This window comes from Cloeon dipterum, chromosome X (assembly GCF_949628265.1).
Source record: "Cloeon dipterum chromosome X, ieCloDipt1.1, whole genome shotgun sequence".
NCBI lineage: Eukaryota > Metazoa > Arthropoda > Insecta > Ephemeroptera > Baetidae > Cloeon > Cloeon dipterum.
In genome coordinates, this window is record NC_088790.1 from 27,936,097 (window position 1) to 27,958,292 (window position 22,196).

Consider the following 22,196-nt stretch of genomic DNA (forward strand, 5'->3'; position numbering starts at 1 on the left):
TCTCTCTCTCTCTCTCTCTCTCTCTCTCTCTCTCTCGTTTGTTTGCTCAGAGTATCAACGATAACATCAAAACAATTTTCAACTGAATTCCTCGAGTATTGTTGCATCAAACAGTTTTATTGCTCCAAATTATATGACCTCCGACTCGCAGCGAGAGCAACAATCGGCGGCATGAATGGCGATGCGCTCTCGCGATAGAGCAATATATCCTCGCCGCTCTTGTTAAAAGGGGTTGATCTGGAAGGTGCGCTCGTTAGCTTCCTCCGCCGCGAGCAGGCACAGAGTAAATCTTGATCGTGTCCTATCCTGTACGGGATCGCCTTTCAAACTTCCGCACCCTTGAGAGAATTGGCCGCGAGAGATCCTGCGCCGAGCCATAAAACTGGAGGAAAACAGAAAAAGATCTACATTTGCAGCCGAGGGGGAGAACGACCGACGACCGACGAACGCGTGAGAGCGTAACGCTGTCTTTTGCTCTTAATTAATCCGACAGAACAGAGCGGCAGTATATATTTGTCACAATTACAATACAATGACATTTTTTTTTACAAATATACTCGTGCCGCATGCTATTTGTTCCATTTCAATAGAACAGGATTTTAGTGTAGAACATCATAATAAAATTTTATTGTGTCCTGGGTGGCCTGCCTTGAGGTTCTCCTGCTCGCTGAAAAAGGGATTAAAAGATTAAACCATTCATGTGCGGACAATGCGACCTTCTGTCAAAACATGTCCAAAAATACAAAAGCTATACGTATTCAAGAAGAATTTTTAGTCAATAGCCTCCTCAACATGTGGGGTAAAAAACTAACTAAACTTGGTTTTATCCTGATCAGAACAGTTGAAAATAAATCTAATTTATTCATTTTTAAACAATATAGGTTTTTTCTTTGCTGAAAGTGGGAATTCCTATTCGTTATTTCATAATTATTAATTTCTCTGATTAAATCTCAGTTGTTTGAATAGAATCCCAACAAATTGTTGTACTACATGCGAAGTTCACAAATAGGTGGGATCTAAAAAGAGCAAAAGTTGAAAATTATTTGAATTTTTGGACGCAATAAGAAGTGTTAAAGTGGAATGATACTGGGCAACAATTGAAAATTATTGAAATTGTTGGACGCCTTAAGCAATTGACCGATAAACAATTTGTTCAACAATTTTCAATAATAAAAAAGGACCTTCCTACAGTGAAAATTCAAATTTTGCCAATTTTCTCCAAAATTTCGAGTGCTTGAACATATTTTCTTGGCATATTCCGATTCCTCTCGTCGAGATCTGTCCAACGGTGTATGCCACTTATTGGGGAAACTCTTGGTTTTGAAATAAAATCAGATTTCAAGTAAGGAGACAGCCATTACCATTTGAAAAGCACGCTAACTTTCCAGCCAATTTTCTCCAAAAATTAAACTGCTCCTTAGGTCAATTTAGGCTTTAACTGAATCCTAAGGGACACGAGTTTATGCATTGGCAACAAGCATTTTCCATAGGCTTTTCCAGTATCGTTCCTCTCTAAACTTACAAATTATATAAATTGATGACACAAAAAATCAGACCTCAATCCCCTAATTAAAATTTCCAAACGAGAGACTTTAATGGTGGAGTTTTCAGCAACAATAAAGCAAAAGAAAAACACACGTACTTCTGTTAGTGTGTGTTTATGAGTACGCCGGCAAGTGTGAAATTGGTAGTGTCACAACATGTGCCGCCGTAAAAGCGGAATAATCACCTGGCCGCGACTGTTTCGCGACGCGAGGCGCTAATAAATCGCCGCTCACGGACCCGTACACACACACACACGCTGTCGATACTGGTTAGCCGCGAACAAAAGGATGGGAGAGCGAGCGAGCGAGCGGCGAACAAGACGCACACACACGTAGGGCAAAAAGCGTGGGCGTCGCGAAAAGCGCCAGCTAATAAGTACCATGTATAAAAGGTCGGAATATTTTCCAAACAACAACGGCCGGAGAAGTCGGGTCGTGGGAACGGCGGCGTGTCGCCAAGCTGCAACAAAATCAGCTGGAGAGGTGATACCGAAATAAAAGTTTTTGCAAATCGATTCGTCGACCGTGGCGCGTAATGGGCCATTTTTATCGCCAAAGCAGAGGACCCTTGCCTCTCTAGAGTTGTCTATTTTAATCAAATATAATGTTAAAAATATATTAAAGAGGAATGATACTGCTAAAGCCTGGAAAATGCTTGTTGCCAATGCATAAACTCGCCCCTTAGGATTTAGTTAAAGCCTAAATTGATCTAAGAAGCACAGTAATTTTTTGAGAAAATTGGCTGGAAAGTTAGCGTGCTTTTCAAATGGTAATGGCTGTCTCCTTACTTGAAATCCGATTTAATTTCAAAACCAAGAGTTTCCCCAACAAGTGGCTTACACCGTTGAACAGATCTCGACCAGAGGAATCGGAATATGCCAAGAAAATGTGTTCAAGCACTGTACATTTTGCAGAAAATTGGCAAAAATTTTATTTTTACTGTAGGGAGGTCCTTTTTTGTTAATGCAAATTGTTGAACAAATTGTTTATCGATCAATTGTTTATGGCATCCAACAATTTTCAATTGTTGCCCAGTATCATTCCACTTTAATATAAATTTTGGGCATTTTGGTAAGTGGTTCCTGCAGCAATTAAAAAATTGTTGGCCACTTATCAACACTATAGCAAATAATTTTTCAATAAACAAGTTATAGTCTCTTCTGGAATTATAAATCTACTCTTTTTACTCTTGAGTGCTTAAAATTCAGGTTCATTCTAATTTACTTTTTAGCATGTCATATAAATACAAAAAAATATCTGCTCAGAAGAAAAGTAAATGTCACCTTGAAATTTTGTTTCTTCGCTTTTACCCCAAGTTAAGATTTTTCTCGCGGATTTCAAGGATATCATTCAAGCCTTAGTTTTTGCAAATTAGCAGATAGAATTGACAACCCAAGTTTTTACTGCTGCGCGGTCTCTCGTCCGGCGCCATAAAATGAGATGGAAGAAAAAGCGGAGAGAAATAAAGCGGGGCACGCCCTTCGCCTGTGAATAATAAAATGCTGCTCTTGCTGCTCGCCCACATGGCTTTTTGTGAGTGTATGTGTGTGAGAGAGAGAGCAGAGATCTTTGGCGCAGCATCCTTGCACGGCTGGGCGCCTTCGTTCGCATTCCCAGCGCGATATTTTTATATATAATACACACACACTTACTAAGTTGTATGTATATTCGGTTATAGGTGGCGAGCAATGAATCCAGATAAATTTATTGAACGACTCCTTATTTGTTGATGCTGCGCTCTGAGCAAATAAAATTACGTCTGTGTAGCACACAACTGATCGAAAGGATCGCCGCGCGCTGTTGGCCGATTGAAAATTTAGTGAGACAGATTATGGCCTTATAAATCTTGCTTGACACGCATCGTTTTTTAGGGGATTATGAAAAGAGTTGGAGGCAGGAATTATTTAGTGTATAGTTGGGTGGACTGGATTTTTCGGCTTTGAGTTTCTATTTTTCATGCTTTAAAATTTTTCTCATGCAGTTCTAAATAGAAAATTGATATATGGAACAAGGCAATTTGTGAAAAGATAAAAGAAAATAATTTCCATTTTCAGTTTCGGCCCAAAAGTCAAATTTTGTAAAATATTCAGACTGAAAACTGTAATTTTTTAGTCTTTTTGCTGCTGAAATAAATGAAGAAGGAATAAGACATTTATTATATTTTAAGCCAGCGGGGGCCAGATGTGCGATAAAATTGGTTCGCACTGCGCAGATCCAAGATGGCGTCTGAATGTGGGAAACAAAAAGCTCTCTCTGGATTGCCGTACGAGGGTCAAGAGTTTGTTTTTACGATCCCAAAGTTATGCAAATTATGTCACAATATTGACCAAAAATTGGTTCTTTTCGCGCATTTTTATGTGAGCGTTTTTTCGCGCCATACTCCACCGGACGCCATGTCTGTGCGTCGTACGAATCTGGTCCCCGCTGTTTTAAGCAATCATTTCTTCCTGGTCCCGGTAAAATTGCGCAACTTTCAACAACCAAACGCGAATTCCTTGTTGCAAGAAAAGGGCAACAATTAATTCAACAATGAATATTTGGGTGTTTCATGAATGTTGCGCAATTTTACCGGGACCAAAAGATTTGAGCAAATTACAGATTTAATTTCTGCAACTTTTATAAATATTTTCTTGGCATTAAAGACATCAGTTTTCAAAACGATTCTTAACCTTTTCCAAGACCCAAAAATTAAACGATTATTTTGAGCTGATCAATCTTTGAATTTCACAAGTATGTGCGAGATTTGAATTGTTTTTCCCAATTTGTTCGTTTCTTTTACTTTTATGGCATGATTGAAACATCTGATTAAAAAAGCGTGCTACATGATTGCTATCGATTGCTGTAAAGCCTCTCTTTTGAAAGCTCAGGATCATCCAAATTTCACTGAATTTATTTAATTAACAGTGTAAATGGAGATCACAACGATATATATTTGATGCGGATAACAATTATTTCAATTCTTCAAGCGCGAACGCCAATTTTTCAATACCCGTCGAGTACTTCATACAGTACATTGAGGGCGTCATTAAAATTTAATTACCAGTGGCGGCGGTGCGATGTGCAGTTATTTTTTAATGAATCGCGAACGCAGCAATTAATGGAAGAGGCGCGCGCCAAGATATGTGCGTGTGAAAAATTCCGTCAGCCGAAAGGTGCACAAAATTATCGCGCAAAATGGGCCTTGGCATAGAGCACCGCGCCGTGTGTTTTCTTTTCACATGTTCCTCGCAACGCCCCAGAATTTCGACTGTGAGAATCGAGACGAGGCGCATTCCTTTCTCGCGAGACAGGAAAGGAAGCAAACGCGAGCGCGGCGGAAACCACTCCAAGCATTGCGTACGTGTCTTTTTTCGAGATCGACCTTTGGAAATAAAAGCACTTTGTTATCGCGCTATTTTTTACTGCTTTCTGCGTGCTTTTATACAGGATGGATAAAATCTACCGACATGTCATATCTTAAAAATTCGTGCAAAAAATAGTTAATATTGTATTTGCTTAATTTATTTATATTTATTATAATTTTAAACCTTCAAGGCCTCCAGAGAGTTTACAAAGATTGCGAAATGTGTTTATTTTTCATGTTTAAATCCCTAAATTTGTGCAGTCCCTACAAAAATCGACAACCTGATGTAAAGTAAAGATTGCTTTAATTAAGCCACAATGATCAAAATTTTCAAATACACAATTTGAATAAATAATATAATTCATTCCTACAAATCCATACTTAAAGGTGAGAAAATAATTTTCTAAACAATTGGTAATTTTGGTTGAATTAAATAGTATTAAATGTGTTTAGTGTACAGGCTAAAGGTTTTTAAAGAATAATTGAGATGGGTTTGGATATAGATAAAGATAATAATATGAAACTTTGACTACGTGAACTAACAATCCACATTTTAACTGTACTCGAAATTTAAGTTCACTGCATCAAACGCGTCTTTTATTTATTTACTGATTTATAATAATTTAGTATTTTTTACTTCAAGTCAAGAGGCTGGTTTTGAAAGAAAAATTGACTAATCAAACATGATTAAATTATTAAAAAAAAAATTGTTGGTTGGAGTGTCTGAAGAAAACAGTTTTTAGCTGTAAAATATTGATTTTTTTTATCAAAATTTTAACCCAAATTTAAAGGGGTGAAGAATTGGAACCTTCTAAGAATCGTCAAGATATAGGCTACGTATTTTTCCAAAATTTCGGACAATTCTGCAAAAACAGGCGCACAATATAAACATAAAAGCAGCACAAAAATTAATACAAGATCGAAATCCAAATAAATTTTAACACTCATAGTTTTAATTATTATTTGGAGAGTTGTAGATTATAAATAAAAAGAATTCGACGGTTTATTCAATGTTCATACTTTCAAAAAATAAATTGACATGAAATGTGGATTATTTGGAGCATATACACATTGACCGCACACCACTGATTGGCAAGAGGTGCGTGCAGGTATATACTCCGTTTGCGTATTGGATCAAAAATAATTGCGGTTAGTTAATCGCACCATTTCGCCGACGGCCAATGTGGGAGCACTCGCCAGAAACCAACCGGCAGACACGTGTAATTTTTTATCTCCGAATTGCAGGCACACATACATGAAACAGCAGAGAGAGAGAGAGAGAGCTGCCCATTATTTCAAGCAGCGAGAGAGCAACTCAAATAAAAAGAGAGCCGAGCAAAAGGACGCTTAGCGGACTAATGACACTCTGCTGCCACAGTTGTATATGTATTATTTTTGTCATTGTAATTCATACCGGAGAAAATTACAGACGCCGACGACGAAGTCTCGTTTTGTGCCCTATATGTAATTTATTATAATGGATTTTTAATGTACGTTTGCAGCATAAAAATTAAAAGACGCACGGAGGTCGATAAGTTGGAAAAAACGCTCGGGTTGAACTTGAAGCAGAGGCGAAATTGGACAGTTTTTCTGCACGCGCACCGTATATAAATCTCGGCAGTTTCCTTTGCAACCAGTTCTTCACTCCATTTTGATCCGTAAGAGACATTAATAAAATAACTATCGCGAAAACTGCTTTACATCGTAATTTATGGTTTCATTCAAACATAATAATCTCCCGAAAATATATACAACACTTTATTACCTCTAATAAAATTGCTCATTTAACAAAAAATATAACCTGAAAAATTTCTTCACCTTAAAAACCTTGGAACGATCTGCCATTTGAGCTCAAAAGGATAGTTTCCTCGCCGAATTTCAAACCCTTTTAATTCGAAGCTTAATTTACTTTCCTGAGTTCGCTCAATTCATCAAGATTAACGAAAATCGGAATTCGCGATAGAAACCATAATTTTTGCAGCAGGTGCGCAACACTTGTACAAGTTCCTTATGCGACACTCTCTCTATTATACGAAAAAGGCGGAAGCTGAACTCACTCTCTGCGGATGTGATTTTCTGAAAGAGCGACAAATCAAATTTCCGGCCGCTGTTAATATCGTCGCGAATCCACTACCAGCAGAGCACGCAGTTTGCCGCCGCTCATCACATGTCGTGATAGCTCTCGCTCGATTTGCAATCTGTCGCGATGATCTCGACACTGCTGGAAATCCGATCCTTTCGCTAAACGGCGACAACTGCGAAAAAACGAAGCCGCACAAGGAATATTGTATGCGATTTCAGATTTTTCTTTTGCGCAAACATATGTCAAATGTCAAACACTTTGATTATAGGCTGCAGGAAATTGAGTTTGATTGGTCTGAATGAGTCTAGTAGTTCACTAAAACTGTTTTAACAAAACAATTTAACCGGGAAACAAAAGAAATAATATTTTCGTCTGAAAACGTTTTGGCCTCCCGATCTCTAGAGAGTAGCAAGGTTCAAATATTGCCTATTTCTTTTCCCCAAATAAATCCAAGACCGTTTCGGACGTGCAAGAGGAGACGAGTTAGTTTTGAGAGACAATCCAGACTTCTCAATCCAAACCGGGGATCATCTGCTTTCATTGCGCGAAAAATGCACCGCTGGAAAAAAACCAGCAAAAAGGGTTCTCTGAATTTAACTAAAATCATGTTTTGTGTTTTGCTCTAAATAAGACAAAATTGTCACAAATTTAATTTAAATTTCCAATAAAGGATATCTATAATTTTGAGCAATCGTAATTGCTGTCTCGTAGTAAGTGGCACAAAAATTGATTTTTTTCTAATTCGATTTTTTTTTTCAGACAAGGACTGAGTCTTGTTGGTTTATGTCCTTCACAAATATTTCAGGAAAGGATGCAGAGTTGCGGAAAACCCCGCAAAAACAGGTTTTTGTTTGCAACGACGCAGCGGGATTTTCCGAACAAGAAAAAAATTATGTTTCTCTTTACCAAACCCTTCACATAAACTAGTGGTTAAAAATCTTAAAAAATTATTCAATATCACTGATTTGAATACTTTGTTTTTTGAATGGTTTACTGCTTTAAAGTGGAATGATACAGGGCAACAATTGAAAATTACTCGAATTGTTGGATGCCATAAACAATTTGTAATAATAAAAAAGGACGTTCCTATAATAAAAATTCAAATTTTGCCAATTTTCTCCAAAATTTAGAGTGCTTGAACATATTTTCTTGGCATATTCCGAATCATCTCGTCGAGATCTGTCCAACGGTATGCCACTTATTGGGGAAACTCTTGGTTTTGAAATTAAATCGGATTTCAAGTAAGGAGACAGCCATTACCATTTGAAAAGCACGCTAACTTTCCAGCCAATTTTCTCCAAAAATTACACTGCTTCTTTTTTCAAAACAAATATTTTAAATTAATTTCAACCAAACTCCTTCTCACATAAATATCTCTGCGCATTTTCCATTTAAACACAATTGAATCCGTTGCGAAGGTGATAGTGGCGCACTCGGAATTTCTTTTATTAATTTTCTGCTCGCAATTTTCCCTTTCAACTGCAATTACTTGCCATCTGCCTTTGAATAGCGTGCACTGGCTGTTTACAAACGAGAATTTCATGCATGCTGTGCGTGCATGCATGACGCCAGCCGACAGCCACAGTGGCTAAATTAAAAAAAAAAATAATAAAAATGCGTGCCAGGCGATGCAGTCGATTGCTCACTCGCAGAGACAGGTGCTTTATGCTTTGTTTCAGTCAGAGAGTCGGCGGCAGCGGCGGCGGCGGCGGCGGCTCACAGGCCATAAAAATAAACAGCGCCGCGCTGCATGCACATTTCGAGCCTCAGGCGAGCAATTCAAGAGTGCACTCTGTTCCCAACCTTAATTGGTCCAATTAGAGGCTTCATTAAGAAATAAATTACTCAAGGCGTAATTTAATAATTTATTATATTTTATTTCAATCCAAACTGGAAGCCGTCAGGCATGTGTCCGCACCACTTGGCCAAAAACTTGAAGACGTCGTTCAAGGAGGTAGCGTGGTGCGTGCGCGAGGCGAGCAGGAAATTGTTCCACTCGTGCTTGATGGCCACGTTGCTGCCGAGTTGCACGCTTTCGTCCAGCACCGGCCAGCCAGACAGAATGCACATCTCCACCGACGGCTCCGCTTCGTTCGCCTGAAGGCACGCCGCGTACACTCCTCGGTAGTCCAGCGGCAGATTCTGCAAGAATAAAAACGAAAAATAGCAAATTATAATTTTTTACAAATTGAAAAATATAATTTTATACCAATTTAAATTCATTAAAAAACAAGACGGATGTCGTGCTGATAAAAAAAGGGATAGGAAATTATACCTGATCGATTTTCTGGTCCATGGACACGGCGAGCAGCCACTCCCTGGCTTCCTCCAGCTCCTGCTGCGAAATGGTCATTTTCCGAGGGAGAGGGGCGTCGACCGGAAAGTCGGTGCATTGCAGGTCAGTCGAGTCGAGCAGGGTGGCGGCGCCCCCAGACTCCACTTCCTCGATGGCCTCGCACACGTCCAGCAGCCGGTTCAGGAAGACAAAAGCTTCACTGTCCCAGCCAAGGGCCTTGTAAATCAAAGTATAAATTTAATTACGAATTTGTTTTAAAAAATATTCTGAAAATGGAATATTGTTATACAATTTATAATTTTTATGCAACAAGTAGTGCAAGAGCAACGAGCGGGTTGCCTATTAAAATACCCCACAGGCTCTTGGACTACATTTTACGCAGCGGGGTCCAGATTCGTGCGACGCGCAGATATGGCGTCCGGTGCAGTATGGCGCGAAAAACTGTCACGCGAAAATGCGCGAAAAGAACAAAGTTTTCGTCAATATTGTGACATAATTTGAATCGTAAAAACAAACTCTTGACACTCGTACGAGAATCCAAAGAGAGCTTTTTGCTTTCCACAGTCAGACGCCATCTTGGATCTGCGCAGTGCGAACCAATTTTATCGCAAATCTGGACCCCGCTGATTTTACGAATAAAAACGACCAAGAAAAAAGATATTTCGTATAATAACCATCACTCGGAATGTAATTTTGTTGAAATTGAAATACCTTGGCGTCCATGCCGGCTTCAAAGTAGGCCTTGTCGGACGGAATGACGTCGGTGAAGCGAAGCAGCGCAATGGACAGCTTGGCCGCCAGCGACTCGAGTCCGGCCGCTTCGCGACATGCAGATCGGATCGCGTAAAAGTGGGCAAGGGTCAACAGCGTCCTGATCTCAGCATACTTCGGAGTCGATTGGAAATCTTCACTCTAAACATTGAGGAAATTACATTTAATATTCTTACATTTAGTTTCAATGGTTGATTTTTATGTTTTTGATTCATTCATTCACCATTTGGAGAAGGATATCCCGCAAAGCCGACCAATACTGGTAGCTGTCACTGCCTGTCAGGTTGGGCCACCCCAGGACTGCGAGGGCAATCATGCGGACAGTACTCAGAGTGCCAGAGTCCAGGGTCGGGATGGGCTGGTTGTCCGCGTAGACCTGGAGGGCCTCCAACGGCTTGTGGTTCTGTAAATATTATAAAAAAAGAGTTATATCACTGCTGCTGCTGCATCGACGAGTGTTGGTCATTATTGGAGTTAAACGTGCCTTGAGGAGGTGCGTCGCGTGCAGCACCAGGTAGGTGCTGAGGCCGCCGTTCTCCTGGGCCACCTGCTTGCACTTGGTCCACTGCTCCTGCTGCGCCAGCACCTCGATCGCCTCCGCCACGTCCATGTCGGCCAACTGCTCCGTTCGGCCCTGCGACTTCAGCCACGATTCGTAGCCTTTTTCCACGTATTGCTCCAACCTGCGCAGTTCCTATCGCTTTAGCAACAACTATTAATTATCAGGTGCCCGCACTAAACCTCAAAAAAGCGCCAGAACTCACCCTTTATTCTACAAGAAACCCGCTTTTATGATAAAAATTTTTTGAAGAATCAATCATCATGGAAAAACCCACCTTTCGTTTGTCATCTTCATTTCGAAAATTAAAAAAATAAAATTACACCAGAAGAAAAGAGTTCCGGTCTCGGAATTTAAGGAAAATTGTCTGATTGCTTTGTTTTCAATTTCTTTCGATTATTTAAACGCCAAATTCACCCCTAAAATTATTGGTAGCTGATGTTTTCAAAATATGAAGATCGGTGAAATAAAAAAATTGACTTAAAGAAATGCTTCCAACTCATTCAATTAAAAGAAAATTAGCTAACATAGCGCAATATTTCACTAATTTTCTCTGAATTAATACTGAGCCAAATTTATCCCGGAAAAACGGAAACAAATTTAGTCAAAATACAAAACTATCATATTACAATTTTGGGGGATTAAATTTTCCGCCATCAAAATTCTGAGAAAACTGACGATATATTTCATATTTTGAAATCAAATTTATCTCGATAAATTATGGCAATTAATTTTGACAAAAATGAAAAGAAAATCTGTTGGCCCCGGTCTTACCGTGAGCAAAATGATTTTATTTATTTTGGGTTTGAGGAATGTCACTTACGCTGGCTCGAGCTGCTGTGCGATTTTCCTGGCCTTGTTCCACTCCCCGGCGGCCATCAGCACCTCGACAGCTTCTTGCACCAGGTCAGTGCTCAGAAGCATCTGGGCAGCTGCCGCGTGCTGATCCATGCGAACTAACTGCGAACCTAACATTGAAAACAATTTTGACAGCTATTATATTTAATTAAAAATGCGAAGTTTCCTGTTTTTAATCTCTGATCAAGAGCAGGGTTACGAAATTAAGAAGATTGGCTATTTTCCTTCTGTGCTTTTCCTAGTAACATTTTGACAGCTAATCACCGCAAATCTCGAAATTAATTTATGTTTGAACACCATATAGATAGTCCAAAACCGAGCTTTAACAATTTAAATCGAACTATTTTTAATTCTATAATGTGACTTTAAAAATTACAAAAAACGCGAAGGTATTTAATGATTTATAAAACAATCATCATCTGACTTTTAAAAATGTCTAATTTTATTTCTTAGTCCTCGTTTTAGGATATTTTTTATGAAAGCTTCGTTTGCAGTAAAATATATAATTAAAAAAAATGCCAATCCGCAGGGTGGATTCTTTAGTTCTCTCACCATAATTTTTAGCAAGTTTCTTTGCCTCGTCTTCTCCTGCGTATTTGATGACCAGTTCAATGGCCCTGATCCACGCCTTTGCGATGATGCTCGCATCTCCGCAGTTCTTGGGCGACACCCGCAGCAGGTGGTCGATGGCCTTCTGCTGGTGGCCAGCCTCCTCCAGCTTCCGGGCCTCGACCAGCACGGAGGCCCCCTCGCCACCACCGCCTCCGCGGCCTCTCTGGCCCGTTTCACGCTTGTACTGCGCCTCCAAGGTGGCCAGCTTCGTTGGCAGGTGCTCCCGGCAAACGCGCAACGCGTCCATCCAGTTGCCGTTTTCCTAATTAAATTATATTTTTATTAATTAATAATTTCTATTATTTAAATTGATATGCGATTTTTAATTTAATTTAGTTATAAATTTTGTTCCAGCAGGTAACTTACTCTGATGTAAAATTATTGGTCTGGCATTTTATTAATACCGTTTATTTTAAAATAAACTTTTTTAAGAAGTTAGCGAGGAAATCAAATTTCAATAGTTCAATTTAGAGATTTATAAATGTTTCTCGGTACCATTTTAACAAATTTAATTCTATAGATGAATCTGCTACAGTTCTATAAATTTCCGTAGAATAATATTAAATTTTTTGCTTCAATAAAACATACTTTATATTGCTGAATTACGAATTCAGCGCGCTGGGCTCTGATCATGAGTGCTTCAAAAGTGGGCATATCGCTATTGGCCAGCGCGATTTTCGCTTGGGCCTCCAGAACGTCATTAACATCTTCCGGAGAGTGCTCCTCGGCGATCTTAAGAGCTTTGTCGAAGTTTTGTCCGTGGACATACCTGGAAAAGAAAATGATTTAAAACCAGGAGAGGTTTTTGACGAAAAATCACATGTGAATCGCTTCTTTAGGTTTCCCAGACTTGATAAAATGTTCCTCGGCGTCTTGAAATTTGCCGTCATCTTCCAGAGCGAGTGCATACTTGTAGTGGATTTCGCTCATTTTCGACGGCTGTGCTTGCCGACTCAAATCGAAGGCAAAGTCAAACTGAGGAAATGGAGCTCTAATTAAATTTTTTCGTTTTTTTAAAAATTTCCTTCGTTATTTTTTATCTATCCTTTTAAATTTGAATTTAACTGGAATTTTCCAATTATTATTATTATCATCAAACCTGGTAATTGTCGCAGGCGTGTTCAATGGCGAAGTCGAGCAGCGCGAGTCTATCGAGCAGCCTGACTGCGGCCTGCCCTCCGAGCTCCATGGCCCAGAGGAAGGCGATGTTGCGCCAGGCAGAAGTGCCGCCCTGGCTCTTGGCCACCCTGAGCGCGTCCTCCCACATGTTCTGCGCCCTGTACATGGCCACGGCCGCTTTCCAGTCGCCAGCCGTGCAGAGCAGCTTCTCGGACGCGCGCCAGGCCTTGCTCGCTTGCAGCTCTGACGCCACCACCTGCTGCAGTTGCTTGCACTCTTCCACGGAAAGGTGAGTGCTCGCCACTCGACACATCTAAAAAATTATAATTAAACAAAAATAAACAAATAAGGATTTTTATGCACCAACTGAAAAAATAAAAATATCTATTTTAGCAAATTTAATCATCCATTTTTATTAAAATTCCGCTTTGACGATTGGAAAATCGAATGTTTAAAAAGGAAAGGTAATATAGAATCACTTTGAATCTATAGAACCTCTTTCTTCCTGGGATAATATAAATTTATCAAGGCACGTATCCTTGATATATGGATTTTTATTAATTACAATAATTAATTACATGCTGGAAATAAAATAATTTAGTGCTTTACATATTATTCTACTTGAAAATAATCACGTAGATAAATTTGTTTACCTCGTCATATCGCTTTTGCTCGCGATACATTTCGACAGCTCTGCCGGCCTGGCCCATGACGAGTAACAGTTTCTCCGCATCCCTGAATTTCCCACTGGATATCATTTTCTCCACGGGAATGTTCAAAATCTTTGTTGCCTCCTCATTGCTCATGTGCTTGGCCGCCACCTTCCACGCTTTTTCCCATTGCCCTTTCGCAAAAACGTCACGAAATGAAGGGTTGAATTATATATTTTTAGTTACCTGCGTTTGAGTACATTTCCACGGCATCGCTTACTGCACCGCCTTCCAAAAACATATTTTCTGCACTGCGATAGTCTTTTTCATTGGCGAAATGCTTTCCGAGAACGCCGAAATATTTTTTGACTGTTTTCTTGTCGTCGATAACCTGGAAATGAATTTGATTTTGATTTTAACACATAAATAAATTTACTTTAAAGCAGAAAATATAATTTGATTTTTTTAGGCTGTGAAAATCGCAATTCTTGCATCTTCTACTTTATTTCATTCATAGACAAAAGTTTAAAGTGGAATGAAACAGGGCAACAATTGAAAATTATTTGAATTGTTGGATGCCATAAACAATTTGTTCAACAATTTGCAATAGTAAAAAGGACCTTCCTATGGTAAAAATTCAAATTTTGCCATTTTTCTCCAAAATTTCCAGTGCTTGAACATATTTTCTTGGCATATTCCGATTCCTCTCGTCGAGATCTGTCCAACGGTGTATGCCACTTATTGGGGAAACTCTTGGTTTTGAAATTAAATCGGATTTCAAGTAAGGAGACAGCATTACCATTTGAAAAGCACGCTTACTTTCAAACCAATTTTCTCAAAAAATTCAATTTAGGCTTTAACTGAATCCTAAGGGACGAGTTTATGCATTGGCAACAAGCATTTTCCAGGCTTTTGCAGTATCATTCCTCTTTAACAAGGAGAAAACACCGGGCAAAAATATCACCTCGATAATCTGCTTGGCCTTCTTCCACTGTCCAGCTTTGACGGCGGCCTCGAGCGCCTTGGCCGTGTGTCCGGCCTCGATGTAGTGGCTGATGGCCGCGTCGAACTGACGCTGGCCCATGAGGTAGTCGGCCCACTCGCCCTCCAGCTTGACCACGTCCGCCGGCCGCATTTCCCGGCAGATCTGCACCGCCTTCGAGAAGGCGCCTCCCAGCTTGAAGCACTCCAGCGCCTTGTCCTGCCGGGACACTCGGCTCCACAGGTCGCCCGCCAGCTCCATCTGGCTTGATTTCCCCAGGGCGTTCGCCACTTTGCCCACCAGGATGTCGTCCTGAAGCAGTGACGTTTCCTTCAGCAACGTCCTGGCAGCACAATAATAATTTTGTTGCGTTTATTTATTCAATTTTATTCCTAAAAATAAATATTTCCAAGGTGGAAAGGGGAGAGAGGAAATAAGAATCCCCTTAAAGATGAAATAACAGTGGAAAAATAACAGAATAAAATCTTTTTAGTAAAAACAAAATATTGAATTATTCGCACGTCTTGGAAATGTTCTAAAAATGTATGGGTTATTTTTGTTTTGTGATTTATAAAATACTTTTGTTTGTTAAAGAATGCCTTCTTCACCAAGTAATTTAAAACAGATTACAGAAATTAATTATTTTAACCAGGAGATTCATGCATATTAAATAAATTTTTAAGGATTGTACCTGAGCGCCTTTTTCGGCATTTCAGATTTAAGGTAGAGCTCAATGGCCTCAAGGTAAAGTCCCTCCTGCTCCTTCCTCTCGCCAGCTTTGTCTTCCTGCATCGTTTCTGCGTACCACTTTTCCAGTTTCTGCCTCAGGGCGCCTTGCTCAGGACTGCCGTACCTTTCAGCCACATCCAGAGCTTAAAGATAGCAAATTAAAGTTAGGGTCAAAGGCGAATTTGGATAAAAAAAAAAATCACCTTCTTCAAACATGCAGAACTGCTCGTACATTTTCACAGCCGAGCTCACGTCCCCTGACTGAAGGTACACCTCTTCAGCAGCCCGAAATTGCTTGTCAAGCATCAGCAGCCGTGCTTGCACCTCTGGACAGTTCATTCCGTCGCCTCCTTTCGAACATTTAAATTTTAAATATATATATGATCAAAAACACACTGCACATACCAAATTTCTCAGCAAATTCCTCTGCGATCTTAATCGTTTTCGCCAGGTACGTGCTTCGTGCCTTATTTCCTAAACGTTCGTAGCACTTGTGTGCGATTTTTAGCTGCTGCGCCTCCAAGGTTGTTGTGGCCAAGGACCTCCACATTGTCTCCTGAGTGTCACTAAAATTAAGAATATAATATAATTTTTTTAATTTATTTATTGGAATATATACTCATTAGCCGGCAAGGTCTCCAGATATTTTAAAGCTCTCTCAAAGTTTCCGTCCTGAAGGGCTGTTCCAAACTCGACCATTCCCTCGTCCAAGGAATAAGCTACTTTCTGCCCACGTGCTTCTTCAACAATGACCTAAATCAATAAATGAGAACCTCCATCGTTTATCGTCTCCATTTTGAAAATCTAAATTATTTTATTTATCATCCATTAATGGCTCCTTCATTTTCAATCAATTTGTTGAAAAATAGATACATAATTCAAATTGGTGTCTCCATCCTGAGTTTATTTTGAATATTTTCAACAAAATTCCTCTTTTTTGGTATTTAGTGAGTAAAATTGATGATTTTATCGAACAGGTAAGCTGCCATAATATTCTGAACATAGTAAAACAAATTCAATTTGTGTAAATCACTCTTCCAATGCATGATAGGCTGCCAAAGTTTAAATTTATATAGCTTTCTAGACTTTGCTAAAAAAATATCAATCCAATCAAACAGAAGTAGTATAAATAATTAAATTCTAAAAAATACTAAATAAATCTTACTGTTCAATTTTTCTACTAAATTGACCAGTTGCATAAACCCTTAGTTATTGAAGCCGCCAACAGATGGCGCAACCACAGACTTTCTTAAAAATGTTGTTTTAAGCAATTTTAAGGCATTTCCGCTGCAATTTCAGACTCAATCTAGCTATTTAACTTTTTTTCATTAATTTGCTAATTTTTGACGTGCTGAAAACCAAAATCGGTTCAGCCATTCGCCGTAGAAACGTTGGAAGAGATTTTTTTATTTTAAAAATTAGTTTTCACGATTCTACGGCGATTGGCTGAACCGATTTTGGTTTTCAGCACGTCAAAAACTAGCAAATTAATTGAAGAATGCACAATAGCTAGATTGAGTCTGAAATCGCAGCGGAAGTGCCTTAAAATCGAAAGTCTACGGTGGCGCCATCTGTTGGCGGCTTCGAACACTTAGGGTTTATGCAACTGGTCAATTTGATTTAAAATGAATCTGTATTACAATTACCTCAGTCTTTCCCTCATCCCTGACAACCTCGACCACATCGCCCTTGATCGGAACCTGCGTGGCGCCTTCGGTCGAGTCCAGGTTGTACCAGACGCAGAGGACAGGGCCGGACTGCGCGACCACCACGTCGCTGCCGCTCACCCACTGCACGAACGAGCAGTTGGCCAGCAGGGGCGTTTTGTGCCACGCCCGGGGGTGCAGGTTGCTCACGGGCAGCAGCCACAGACGCAGTTTCGAGTCGCGGAAGAGCAGTTTGTCGGCCGGCTCGCTCAACTCCAGCCAGTTTATTCGCGCGTCGTGCGACATTTGACCCATCACCGAACCACTTATCAAATCAACTGCGGAAATTAAACATATTTTACGATTTATCAACTAAAAAGCAGCGGGGTCCAGATGTGCGATAAAATTGGTTCGCACTGCGCAGATCCAAGATGGCGTCTGAATGTGCGAAACAAAAAGTTATCTCTTTGGATTGCCGTACGAGTGTCAAGAGTTTGTTTTTACGATCCAAAAGACACAATTAGTTAAGAGTAATTCAAATTATGTCACAGTATTGACGAAAACTTGCTTTTTTCGCGCATTTTTACGTGAACGTTTTTCGCGCCATTTTTTCACCCCTTTCCTTTTTTAGGAACGAACATTTTAGCTTAGAAATAATTTATTTGGTCTTAAAAAAATTATTAAACTTTTCAGCCTAAAGAAACGACTTAAATTCGCTAGTATAAGAAAATATTTCGGTAAATAGCCTAATATTTGGCAATTATTACTGATGCTGATGGTTTTCAAGTCGAGCAAATAGGCCATCTTCTTGTTGTCCTCCTCGCGCATTTGCCTCTCGTTGATGCGCACGCTGATGAGGTGCGGATTCATGAACTCGGTGCGCACCGAGGCCAAGATGCTGTTGTTGCCGTACTCGACCAGGCTGAGTTCCCCGGCGTGGAAGATGAGACACACGGTCGGATTGTCGAAGGAGAACTTCTCGCTGCCGTGCGGAGACACCCATGGCACTTCGCTCAGCAGGTTCCGCGCCATGTCGCCCAGCAGGATCGAGTGCGAGGTGCGAGCGATCAGGAACTGGTCGTTCACCCCCGCAATCCGAACCTGGACGCGACAAACCCGAGTTTTAGAGAGGTTAGTAGTGGTCAGGTCAAGGGAAAATATACGCACTTCCGAGATTTCGTGGCCAAGCTTGGACCGCAAAATGACGCCGCGCTGCTGCTCACCCTGCAGAGGCCGCACCAGCACCTGGCTCGGCGCTACGTAGATCATTTCAAACTTGTTTTTCCAAACGGTACGTCTGCAATTTTGTCAAATTAGAAGAAAATCATCAAATGTTATCTTATAAAAAGCTGTTTTTGTTAGTTTAGCGGGTGGACTGTAAAATGTAAATGTCTAAATGTTTTTAACTAAATATTTCCAAATCAATGTAAATTTTAAAAAAGCAGTAGCAAACAACAGCAAATTTTAAAATTCAAAGAGTCTAAACTGCATAAAAGGAAAGTTTCTTCCAGCTGCATGGTTTAGGACTATTTTGAAATTTTCCTCAAGGTTAAGTCCTGAAGGGTGAATCTGGATTTTTATGGTCCAATTTAATTCTTCTTGGGGTAATTTTAACACGAAAAAAATGAATTCATCAATGAGAGGCTTTTATTTAAAGAGGAATGGTACTGCAAAAGCTTGGAAAATGCTTGTTGCCCTTTCACCGTTGAACAGATCTCGACGAGAGGAATCGAAATATGCCAAGAAAATATGTTCAAGCGCTGTAATATGTGGAGAAAATTGGCAAAATTTGAATTTTTATCGTAGGAAGTTCCTTTTTTTATTATTGCAAAGTGTTGAACAAATTGTTTATCGATCAATTGTTTATGGCATCCAACAATTCAAATAAATTTCAATTGTTGCTCTGTATCATTCCAATTTAAAATTTCCAAACGTAAAATAACGCATAATAATAAATTTTCTTACTTGAGAACCGATTCAAAAACCTCGATAGAGCCGCAGAGGCCGGTGCAAGCGACCTTTGACCCGTCTCTCCGCCAGGTTATCGCACTGACCGAGTACAGGTTTTTGATCTCCTTCGTCTCGTAGGCCCACTCGTTTTTCCGCAGGTCCCAGAAGAGAACTTGAATTCTGGTCAAACATTTATCAAACTCTGTAAGTAATTTTCAAATTAAATTCCTATACTTGTCGTAACTGCCGAAAGCGGCCGCTTGTCCACTGGGTGCGTTGCAGGCCACCGTGAATTCCCTCTCGTGCGGATCCCGTGAAAAGTCGAAAGACTGCGCCACTTGGCCGTCCCTCTCGTAGACGACCACCCGTTTGTCGCACCCTGCCGCGATCACGTGTCCAGTGTTGGGCCAGACGAGGGCGTAGGGAGGAACAGGGTGCTGTGCTATCCGGCCCTGATAAAATAGCAAAAGAAAAAATTGAATTTTCGTAGTTTCGTTGAATAATTTCTTGTTAATCTCATTTTATGGACAATTTCATCCCACTCAAAATCAGCGGGGGCCAGATGTGCATTAAAATTGGTTTGCACTGCGCAGATCCAAGATGGCGTCTGAATGTGGGAAGCAAAAAGCTCTCTTTGAATTGTCGTAAGAGTGTCAAGAGTTTGTTTTTACGATCCAAAAGACACAATTAGTTCAAGTTATGCAAATTATGACGAAAACTTGGTTCTTTTCGCGCGTTTTCACGTGACCGTTTTTTCGCGCCATACTCCACCGGACGCCATATCTGCGCGTCGCACGAATCTGGTCCCCGCTGCTCGAAATAAACTCAAATATTAAGTTTTGATGCGAAAATCATCATCCCTTGCAAAGATTTATTTTTATTATCCTCCATGGTATATTATTCTTACTTGTTGCTCCATGTATGCGTCTTCCGTCATGTAGTAGCGGGCGATAGTTCCATCCAGGTGGCCAGACAAAAATCCGGTTCCCCTTGTACTGCGAAATTGATTTAATTAAGAAAAAAACTTATGTTTGGCGCTCTATATACTTTGGTGCGAGTGCGACTGCCATGGAGTTCCCGGCGTACAGGGTGCGCGCCTTGTTGGCCTTCAGGACGCACTCCCTGATCTTGCCATCGTACAGGGCGCACACGAGAAATCCTTCCGAAAGCCACACAATCGAGGTCACCGCACTGCTCTGGCTGAATTTGTTGCAAATCACTTTCTTCTCACCCCTGATTTATTGAGTTATTAGTTTAGTCAATTAAAATAATAATTTGCTGACCATTCTTCGCCTATTCTGTAGACGTACACCATGTGGTCACTCTGGGCTACAGCCAATTTGGTCGAGTCTGGGGAAAACGCGAGGCCGGTCACTGCATAACTATTTTTCCCCGACTGTGAAAAGGCTTCCATTATTTATTCGTGCATCAATATATTTTTTTTTGTCATTAATTTTAAGTAAAGACCCTTTAGTTCCAAAATTTTGTTGTATCACCCCATGAGTAACATGTGGACGAAGGTAATTTATTATTTTATTTGATTATAATATTTCAGGACTGACAGAAAAATTTGAACCAGAGATTTTTCATAAAATAAATTTGATAATTGGAACAGAAAGTATTAATACAAAATAAAAATCAATATAATCAAAGATAATAATGATTGAAATTAAAGTGGAATGATACATGGCAACAATTGACAATTATTTGAATTGTTGGATGCCATCAACAATTTGTTCAACAATTTGCAATAATAAAAAAGGACCTTCCTACAATAAAAATTCAAATTTTGCCAATTTTCTCCAAAATTTACAGCGCTTGAACATATTTTCTTGGCATATTTCGATTCCTCTCGTTGAGATCTGTCCAATTGTGTATGCCACTTATTGGGGAAACTCTTGGTTTTGAAATTAAATCGGATTTCAAGTAAGGAGACAGCCATTACCATTTGAAAAGCACGGTAACTTCGCAACCAATTTTCTCAAAAAATTGCAGTGCTTCTTAGGTCAATTTAGGTTTTAACTGAATCCTAAGGGATGAGTTTATGCATTGGAAACAAGCATTTTCCAGGTTTTTGCAGTATAATTCCTCTTTAATTAAAAATAAATATTTTTATAAAACCTTTGGATCCGCTGGCTTAGTAGCAAATTTATCTTTCCTCTCGCCACTGTCGTCAAAGAGCAAAATCACTCTTTCCGAGCTGCAAGCGGCAAGCTTCAGATTATTTGGAGACCATGCCAGAGCGGTTATTTTCGTTCCATGATTCTGAAATTCGAACCCAATCTAAATGTATTGTTACAATAATAAAAAGGAGTTTACCTGGGCTGTCAAAAAGGTTTTGCTAAACTTGATCCTCATATTGTTGCAGCAAAAGCACTTTTTTACGAAAACAATGAAACGTATCACGTGTTGTCGGTGGAATGCGCTGCGTTTTTCAAATTACCCCGGTGTTCAGCAGAGCGTGCCACCCCCGGGTAACCAGGAAACCGCGTGTTGTGGCCGCGGCGGCACCCTAGCAACCCCTCGGCTAGACACGCTCCTAATTGCGATTCGAGCCGAAAATTATCCACACCTGTGCGCCTGATAAATGAGTCGAGAATAATTGACAGTCGAAATACAATTACCGCGCGCTACCCTGGATGTAATTTTTTGGGGGCCAAAACAATGGAATGAAGCAAAAAATAATATCAGCGCGTGAAATCATTTTCATAGCGTAGAAAAGTGAAGTCATTGTGATTAATTGTGAACATAACACAATAACATTCCTGTTGTGAAGTATTTTTGTTTCCTTTATTTCAAGATTGAAACATTTTCTTTAAATATTAACTGAATTAACATTTGGACATTCATATGAAATCCGTCTTTTTTTTATTGCAATTGTTTTTCACGGCCAGAGAGGCAAAAAATGCTCTGCAACGGCTAAATTACTGCTGATCTGAGTCTTGGGAGCAGCCGTAACACCTGCTATCTTCTTCTAAAATACCGCGCGGGTCAGTTTCCATGCACCAATCCAGAATTTTTAAAATTCACAGATTGAAAACGAAAGCATTTAAC

At 39.9% G+C, this 22,196-nt stretch overlaps 1 protein-coding gene across 1 annotated transcript; it reads right to left on the reverse strand.

The window, feature by feature from the left end:
• Positions 1-8,837: 8,837 nt before the first annotated feature.
• Oseg2 (intraflagellar transport protein Oseg2) lies at positions 8,838-21,519 on the reverse strand. The gene is made up of 27 exons (XM_065494841.1): positions 21,462-21,519; positions 21,264-21,407; positions 20,426-20,538; positions 20,190-20,375; positions 20,050-20,137; positions 19,377-19,594; positions 19,158-19,322; positions 18,360-18,489; positions 17,960-18,293; positions 17,193-17,530; positions 16,166-16,299; positions 15,952-16,112; positions 15,750-15,896; positions 15,509-15,689; positions 14,800-15,160; positions 14,082-14,226; positions 13,839-14,029; positions 13,166-13,498; positions 12,887-13,041; positions 12,655-12,835; positions 12,007-12,328; positions 11,420-11,564; positions 10,522-10,720; positions 10,261-10,440; positions 9,978-10,178; positions 9,246-9,482; positions 8,838-9,112 (listed from the first exon to the last, which is right to left on the reverse strand). Exons 1-27 carry the CDS (start codon positions 21,498-21,500, stop codon positions 8,846-8,848), a joined length of 5,295 nt encoding a protein of 1,764 aa, XP_065350913.1. The 5' UTR covers positions 21,501-21,519; the 3' UTR covers positions 8,838-8,845.
• Between the last annotated feature and the right edge of the window lie 677 nt (positions 21,520-22,196).

Excerpts from the sequence above, each read along its gene's own strand:
- Oseg2 (XM_065494841.1), bottom strand. The coding sequence starts at position 21,500 with ATGAGGATCAAGTTTAGCAAAACCTTTTTGACAGCCCAG. Across the intron at positions 14,227-14,799 it reads AGGCCAAGCAGATTATCGAG|GTTATCGACGACAAGAAAAC; the intron begins GTGATATTTTTG and ends ATTCATTTCCAG. Across the intron at positions 9,483-9,977 it reads AAGCCGGCATGGACGCCAAG|GCCCTTGGCTGGGACAGTGA; the intron begins GTATTTCAATTT and ends TTGATTTACAAG.